Genomic DNA, 9,450 nt, shown 5'->3' with positions numbered 1-9,450 from the left:
TGTGAAGTTAGTCCTACAGATCTGCTGGAAGTCTTGTAACAATCTTGTGTAGTTTCTTTTATTTAGTCAATTTTGCAACGTCTTCTGTCAAAGTTTGAACATGTACAGGTTCCTTGCAAAAGCTCGCAGACCTTTTATACCCATGAGTTTTCAAGAGGTGGACACCTATGTAGGTCAAATGTTTTCCACACGCCGATATCACCCGTATAAACGAAACGAGGAATTCCCGTTTACTTTTGCAGGATCGTGTCATGGGTCTGCTAATTCTCATTCACACGTGCTCTTCCATTTATCAGGCTCTTGTAACGCTTTCAGGAATTCCATCTGGCAAGCCGAATTCATATTCGTTTTTGTTTTTAAACTGTTTCTTAATATCGTATACAGTACGTTATTACTGTACACGATGGTGTTTACAATAACATACAATATAATATCGAGTCGTTTAATTTTCTTACTAAAAATTCTAGTTCTTATTACATTTATGAAATCTTAGGTTCAAGATAAAAATTATATTTAACATCGGAGAAATAGCTGTATAAATATCTCTTATATTCTTCATAATTTTCATATGCTTAATTAACATACGATATAAATTTGAATAAAAGAAATTATAAAGTGAATCTTCGTGGACTCGATATATTTAGTTTGAAACGAAAAATATTTATCTAAAGAAAAGAAAAATGGCGTTTCATTTTTTAAAATCGTGGCATTGAATTAAAATTAATTTCTGGGGCTCGGAAATTTTAAGAAAAGAAAAATGGCGTTTCATTTTTTAAAATCGTGGCATTGAATTAAAATTAATTTCTGGGACTCGGAAATTTAGAAGAAGATTAGGGAAAATTATTTATCTTTTTAAAATTGTAGACATATCGCATAAATGAGGGGAAAATAAGATTGTATGTATTTTTGATAGATGTTTTTATTATTGTTATCGTCAGTTGAGAATTTTAAATGGTAAACAATGGTTCTATACATGCATCCTTGACACGTTTGAACTCGTATACGTGGTGAATAGCAATCACCTAATCGAAAGTTGGTGTGTGTGGTTTCGCATTCATCGGGTATGTATATCGTCACTAGATCGTTCTTGCTTGACGACGATTAGTGACGGACGGTTCTTTAAGGAGGTTCTGTTTAACTTCGAAATGGTAAGTGGAGTATTTCCCTATCTTGCTGTCGCGTGCCTTTATACTCCACGAACTAAGAGGTCTAGTCCTTACATAGACCCTTGGTGGGGCTATGGAATTTGTAATTCTGTGGAGTTTCCTAATCTGAGGCACAAGGGCAGGGACTGGATACGGGGTCGGCAACATGATTCTTTCCTGATGAGTAATAACATCGTCGAAACGGTATTTCAAAGATTAACTCTTTGCACTTCTTTGTCGAGTGTGACACGACATCAGTTTTTATCACAGGAACTCCTATGTTGAGTTACACTCCACGCTTTTTGATTCTTTATTTACCGAACAGGAAAAAAGAAAATAAGTAACTACTTGAATTATTTAAATTCAAAATATAAATTACAACATTGTTTAAGAGCTATATTTTATATAATCAGTAAACAAGATTGTTTAAAATAAGTAGCAGTCGAGGAACTGTCTTGTGAAGTAAATTTCAAACAAAATACTTAAGATAGTATGGAATTACTGGCAAAGAAATTGGAAAATAATTTGGAGTGCAAAGTGTTAACAGGGTAATTGGTTACTTTGAAATGAAAAAAGAAGAAAAACGAAAACAAAGAAGAAAATAAATAAATGCAGAGATCTAAATGCATTAAGAAACGTAGCATTAGCAGTAGATCAAAGGCCATATTTCTTTTTAATCGTGAGTCACTTTGATTTTAACATATAGTTGCTATGATTCATTCGTTTACTAACAATTCTGCACCTGTGATGGGATTGACGTAGAGGGAAATTAATTCTAATTAATTTCATACCAGTAGAGATTGATTCATCAATACGTTACCGCTTTAGGTACATTTTATTTAAAATTTAACATAGCCGTAAAATGCAGTAATTTTGTACTTTTCATGCACAATTTGCGCTATATACATGTCTAGTAACGTAACAAAAATGATACGAATATTTTTTAACGAATTAAAAAATTCCTCAATATCTAAAATTCAATAAGCTTTTTCAAAGTCTGTATTATTCCTTGGTTCCATAATAGAAGTCGTCGTTGAATTCTCATTATTTACGTAGACATTGTTATTTTTCATATGAAGTTGAATTGTTCTGGAAAAGAATTAAGGTTAAATAGGATCTTTTAATTTTCGTAAATTTTCCTACATCTTTATTTTATTAACTTTGCATACTTACAGAATAAGAAATAAGATAAGTATTTGAGTAGTGAAGGTTAGCCAGTAGATTGAACCAGGTGTCGTGTTTATGGTTGCATTATATAATTGGGAATATAATATACTACTGAACAAAGGCACTGCGTTATCACAGACTGATAATATAGCGAATATTTTTCCTATGAAGTTGCCAATTTGTCATTTAGAAATGTTTCGTGCTTTTCGTTAAAAAATTACTATTATATCGGTTTATGGGAATTTATACGAATTTGTTAGTAGTATTAAAAATTTTGCAGCGTAATTTTTCATGAAAATATTTTGTCACAAGATCGATAATGTGCAAAGAATCATTATATAGTGATTATTTGGAAAGTAAAATTTAAAATTAATTAAAATGGAATTAAAATGATTAAAAAGATTGATATACCTCGTTCCTCCACAGGAGTAAGTTTCGAGGTCATTGACCTAAGAACTGGTGCCACTGTTGGCCCCAATGCAGCTACAATAGCACCTGAAACCGTAAAAAATACTTTTATCGTAAATTCGTAAAATAATTATTTTTTCACATTTTAATATATAAAATATTATTTAATCCTAAATGGCATTTATGTTAATGAATAATTATCGTTTATTATACTTACCAAGGTAGAATAATTGTGGTATTTTGGCCAACACGAATATAACTCTTCCAGATGCATGTGCAACAGCACCAATGGCTACTATTACGGTATCTCTCATTTTCAGTACTTTGCTCATTATTGGCACACCGATTAGCATCGCTGAAATTGAAAATTATACATAGTCACATCGATGTATTCCAATGTGATTGTTATTCCGAGTGTTTCTCAGGCAGATTACTGTCAGTGAAAGTTCTGCTCTTGTAGAGAATTTCTACTTTCACTGAAATTGTATGGAAAATATGACCTAGCTGGAGTCTCATTTTTCTTGAGACATAAGTACGGCGGTTAAAGAGCAATAGGAACTTCTTAAGTTCTTTGTAATATTTTATTTCACAAGAATGTTCCATCTTTTTTTTTTTTTAATTATATTTTTCTATTTCACTAGGAGAATATTTAGAGAATAATTTAATAATTCATCCAAATTATACTTTTACGAATCTTTATCGAAATATGTATACTAAATTCTTGCTAATATTCTTCGTATAATACTTATCTGTTATAAATTCTCGAACAGGATAAATCTCATTGATACTAACCTAGGACAAACATAGTCGATTGGAATGTTTTGAAATTACTAAATTTGTTCACATCCCAATGAAATATCAATTGAGTATACAGGAAACTCATAGGTTTCTCGTCCCTTTGGAAAGTGTAAAGCATCATTATGATCAAGAGAAGCCACAGATAAAGTTTCCTATGATTCGGCCTGCTCTTGGTCATTGTCTTTATAGTAGCGATCACGTGCTTTTTATCGAAAAAGTCAGTCAATAAATTAATGCCAGCCAACGACTGTTGCTCAGGCAATACTTGCCACTTTAGCCTTATTAATGAGTATATTATAGCTAGAGCTAGTAAAGTAGTATTTATAATAAACATTATAGTATAAGATGAGTTCACTACGTTGGAATAGAGATAGGATCCCAAAGCCACACCTGAAATTGAAAATAAATTATGTGCGTATATTTAATAAATAAATTATGTATGTATATTTTATTATTGTTATTATTATTATTATTATTATTGTTGTTGTGGTTATTGTTATAATGTAGTGCTTGGAAGATATTTAGTAATACAGTACTGTTTGATTAAATTTTTAGAATCTAGTGTTATTATTTATTCGGGGAAAGTGATTTTCTATAAATCGTTTGATTTTATTTTGACATTGATACAGTCTGTTGTATTCAGGGAGAACGAGCGAGGTATACTAAAATGCTAGTTAGATAATATCTGGACGAGATTTTTGCCTGACAGAATTCGTACTTGAACAGCGCGATTAAATTAATCTTGTAATAGCGATGAAGTAAAAATGTATACAAATTTTATTTTCATTTTAGCGATGCTCATCAGTAGTCGAGTCATTTTCGATGCAAATAACAGATAATGCTTGTTTTGACTGAGGAAGTAGTACAGATAAGACGACGAACATTTAAACGGATAACGAGGAGGTTAATTAAACGAACAATACTGTATTTGCTAGAAAGACTGGCATACTGGCAATTGTATATATCCGTGAATTAGAAATGGTTAGCTTTTGAGCATTTTAAAATTGAAATAAAAATAAAAATAAAAGGAAAAGAAAAGAATGGAAATGTACCAGTAGGCATAGTGCTAAGGTATACCACGTCTAAAATAGTGATTCTTAGGGTTCTTTGTTGAACAGATGTTATGTCTGATATGTACGAAAAACAGCTTCCAAAAATGGCTACATCGCCCCCTAACATTCCCATGGGGAGGCTCGCCGTGTATATCACGGTGTTCAAATTCCACGTATCCATCATGGAATTGATTACAATCATGAAAGAGTAGATAAACTTTCCTAGTAATCCAAATATCAATGGTAATTTTCGACCACGCCGATCGCTCCAATTACCAAAAAATAGGGCTAATATTATGGGGGCCACGTGGCCAGCTATGTTGTTCCATTGATGAAAATTTGAGACCGTAACCTAGAAGTTTCCATCTCTTAATTCAAGTTAGTTTAAAAGAGAACTTTTATTTAAACTATTTTAAACTAAATATTTTTGTCGATACATTTTCCCAGGATATTTCGTTTCGGTTTAAACAAATAGAAGTAATATTCAAAAATAAACGAGAAATAAAACATACAAATTTTTGAAAATGGTAGTCGCGTGTCGTACTACTTGTAATTAAAAATTACTTATCCTAGAAAGTGCTATAGACTACTCAGGAGTCTACACTTGATACAGCATCTGGAGAAGAGAGATATTTCGTAGCTAACTCCGTATTAAGTGGGATCAAGTGATAAGGCATAGACGTAAATGCAGAACCGGTGTTAACCGTTTAACATAAAATGAAGGAAGCGTCGACGTAACTTCCTCTACTATTATGCCTGGAGAATGAATTTTAAGTATATCGTAAATCCAGTGGAGCAAAAATCCTCTTTGCCCCTGAGGACTCGCGTGTAAACTCCTGAACTATGGACGACTATGAACTATAAACTCCTGACCTGTACTTCAGCTTTTATGCTCTCATTCTTGTTCAGATTGGAACAGATTTCTTCGGAATATCCGTGGTCAACTCGACAGGATTTGTAAACGAAAAAAGCTTGTTCGACAACCGAGGTAATCATATATGCCATCATGTATAACCACATGGTTGGCTCCACTGAAACTTTTTCTAGCCAGCCAAAATATTTCGGGCATTTCTGCTGCGCTACTTCATCATTATTTCTCTTCAGCTGTCAAAAATTGGAAAAATATTTTTGCATCAATAAATTTACATAATTCTCCATTTTCAGTCAAAATATTTACATATTCTTCTCGATCGGGTGATAGTATTATTGCAACTGTAGACTGAAATTATATCGGAATAATTAAATTCGTGTAATGCTAATTTTAAATGGAAAATTAAGAAGTAGAAAGAAGAAGAGTATAGAAGATGCATCGTATTAGTCGATTTTGTACCATTCTAATTTATCCACAATACGTATTATTATAAAATATAATTAAGATTGTAACATCATAATTGATATAACAGTTGGTGCCAATTATTGGAGGAGTGTAAAAATTCATTTGACCATTTGCAATGGCAAAAATTCACAGATGTGTGTGCCAGAACGGTCCAGTGTTTCTTTGACAATTGAGCCGTTCACTGTACAAATCGATTAACTCCACTTTTTGAAAAATCTCAAATTTAAGCGTCAAAGCACTTGGTATAGTCATAACTTTCTTATACTTAAGATTTTTCAAAAAGTGCAGTTAATCGATTTGCCTGACGACGTGTGTACCACGTCGTTGATGATTCTGCGACGAAAACGTGCGTGACACGTCCTTCCAGCGCAAGTGGTAAATATATATTATAATTTATTAAAGGAAAAATTGATTTTTGATTCAAGTTTTCGGAAAGAGAGGAAGAAGAGAATAACTTGGTAGAAATAGAAGTATAATTATTTTATTTACCTCGCTCTCCATGATCGTTGCTTGTTTTACTATCAGATAATAAAAATAAACTCGTAAATCCTCTCAATTTGATTACTTCACTTGATCATTGTTACGTGTGCGTTTCTCGATATCGCTCCTGTTTATAATTTTTCACCAGTATCCTACTTGTGCTGAAGTCACGTAAAAATTGCAGAATCCGCTATAAAAAATCTCCGGCTCTCTGTAACAGACAATTCTGTTCTTATACAACCACCTCGTTTCATTCAAACGTTTATTTTCTCTACGTTTCTTTCTTTCGAATAATTAAAAACGTGGAAGAAAATACGATGTACCGAGTAATAAAAAATTCTGTTCTCAATCAACGTACCGAATAATATTTTCAACGAAGTGTCGAATTAATTAAGAAAATTAATTAAGTAATTTTCAAACATTTTCGTATCTGTTGCGTAATTTCCACAGGAAAAATGCAAATTCGTAGAATTTTTTAAAAACGGTTTCTTCTAATTGCGTATTAAACAATTTAGAGTATTATTGCACGCATAGCCACTACACCTGTTTTATTCATTTAACAACGGCCGATTTAATCTGTTCATTGTCGTCAATTGTTAGACGTTATATTTGATAGAAGAAACAATACTGACCAGTTTCTGGCTCGCATCTGTGGCTGTTATGGTATGATTTCGTTGCCGTCAGCACGACGACTTCTCGAATTATTTATTGCCACACTTGAAAGTGGAAGACTATCGAGTGTTATCTCACTTGATACTCGTATGTATTGTACATATATAATGTACAGTAAGAACGATGTGTTCGTTATAACGATTATCGTAATTTAAGTTCCTTAAATACTATCTACGATAGTCTCTTTCATGGAATACTAACGAGTGTGCGAATTTATAACTGAACGCACTGACTCGCTTTAACGATGCATTTTAAGAGTCATTATAAGAAATTAGTCTAATGGAATTTTGTCTCGACCGATTTAAGCTAAAAATTACGTGGTGACCAGTGAAAGTGCGAGTTAGGGAGCAGTCTAGGTAGCTCAGACTAGTAGCAGTGATAGTTAGTGATTCGAAGTTACGTAGCTCGTAGATATAGAAGGATTACTCGAAAAACACCAGGGAATTTAAAGATGATAAGCTGGCTGACGTTGTGTTACCTTTAGTCAGTACTGTACAATTTAAAAAATTAAAAAATTTTTTAAATAAAAAATTATTTATGACTACCATTATAGTGCGAAGATCCGTTGAAAAATGCAGACACGAAGTTAATTTTCAGGGAAGCACGATTTCCAAAATCAAATTTCTTTTTTATTGCGTCGTATTCTAATTAAAAGGAGGAAATATTCGAAAAGAAGCATGAGTGACAAATGAAATGCTGTTTTGAGAAACTGACTGCAAATATCTTGTCTTATTGCACGGCACGACTGCTCGGACAATATTTTTCCGGTTCTAGAGGTTTTATCGAATATAATATATTTCAAATAATTGGAAATGTATATTAATAAATAAAAAATGTTGAATTCGAGTATCATGCTCAAGATCGATTTTGTGGTTACCCTTTTTAACGGATTTTTACCGATTCGAAGGTGTAGAGGAAATAGTTATGGTAAATAATTTTATTATAGGCATAATTTGTACTTACTGAGAGGGTCTAGTCAAACAGAAGGAAACGCGAGTTTGCCTTTTAATAAGAGACTTGCGAGGAACGCCGTTTAGTCTGAATTTTGTAATAATTTGTGTATACTAAATTTTTAACAGATTAATTTAAGTATAGTAAATACCGATTTAATTGGAACGAATTAATACTTGGATAATTAAGTGACCACTATTGTATAATTTATCTAGATCTACTTGCTATTGATTTACTCAAATAAAACGAGTAGAATAGAATCATATCATGTGAAATTATTTTTGTTTATCTTAGCTTTAATTAACGTTCGATTTTGGTGGTTTTAATTGATACGTTACGATAATTGCAATCAGTACTGATTAACTTATAAGGTTTCTTTCATAAAAATGCAAAGTTAATTTTTCTGATATTACTATCTCAGAAATATCGCGTTTCAAACATTTCTTGAAAAAATTCGAATATATAGCGAGCAAAATAATTATTGATATCATTATAAATATAATATTATATAGGTGGGAAGCACACGCATACGATACAAAAGCATTATTAGACATACTAAAGGATTAAAACAAACGAAATTCAAAGCATTGCAGTACTGTTTACTTATCCACTAATGGTTTGATATACATATGTCTAACCTTTTTCATGTCGACAGCCATGAGCAAATCCAGTAGTCTGGTTACATAACGATTGCACAATAACGATGGTAGCAATTAACAAGAAGCAATTATTTTAAGATCATGTCGTAGACTTCAGGAAAAAGCTGACTCGTTAAATCAGCTCGGTGTTCCTAGAATAAACACCACGTGCTTCAGTATTCACAGAGTAGTTACATTATATGCCTAGCGACTGACCGAGGTGCAATGGTGCCAATGTTCGAGATCCAAAAATTCTAGATAAGGAAGATATGGAGATAGAAACCAGACGTTAGTAACATGTTATCATTTGAAGGGTCATTTAACTTTGAAAGTTGATTTTAGGAAACAGAGGAGAAAATTTGGAAAAATCTTTTCAAAGAACACTCGCAATTCTTTTCTAGTACTAAAATATGGAAATATTTTTCATTAACATAATTAATTTAATTTTTTAAATATTTCACGAAAGAGATGGAATTTTTGAATCGATAAGCTTATATAAGAGAACGGAAGGAGGAAATAAACCTTTTTCTTTAATTTTTAAAACTTTTTGGTAATATAGGAAATAAAATATTATTTTCGTTTCGTGTTTATCTTAACTTGGTACAGAAGTTTCCTCTACTTTGCCTACTCCGCTGTTCGCCTTTTATGAAAATTGATCGACAGATGGAACCAGTTTCCACGGGTAAAAGAAATGGAGATCGATAAAACAAATTCGCTGCATGAAACGAACATGATTTTTCTATACTGTTTAATAAGGAGAATAATTTAACAAAATTAAATAATTTAATAAAATTCAAAATGAT

General features: G+C 32.1%; 1 protein-coding gene across 1 annotated transcript; it reads right to left on the bottom strand.

Annotated features, from left to right (window-relative positions):
* Positions 1-2,122: 2,122 nt before the first annotated feature.
* On the bottom strand, positions 2,123-8,837 carry LOC108551821 (proton-coupled folate transporter). The gene is made up of 10 exons (XM_017906136.1): positions 8,648-8,837; positions 6,396-6,597; positions 5,748-5,789; positions 5,444-5,674; positions 4,571-4,922; positions 3,513-3,908; positions 2,938-3,075; positions 2,724-2,807; positions 2,319-2,475; positions 2,123-2,234 (listed from the first exon to the last, which is right to left on the bottom strand). Exons 2-10 carry the CDS (start codon positions 6,405-6,407, stop codon positions 2,123-2,125), a joined length of 1,524 nt encoding a protein of 507 aa, XP_017761625.1. The 5' UTR covers positions 6,408-6,597; positions 8,648-8,837.
* Positions 8,838-9,450: the final 613 nt, after the last annotated feature.

This window comes from Eufriesea mexicana, unplaced genomic scaffold (assembly GCF_001483705.2).
Source record: "Eufriesea mexicana isolate 0111107269 unplaced genomic scaffold, ASM148370v2 scaffold5020, whole genome shotgun sequence".
NCBI lineage: Eukaryota > Metazoa > Arthropoda > Insecta > Hymenoptera > Apidae > Eufriesea > Eufriesea mexicana.
Note: the sequence above shows the minus strand (reverse complement) of the source record. Positions and strands in the feature narration are given on the sequence as shown.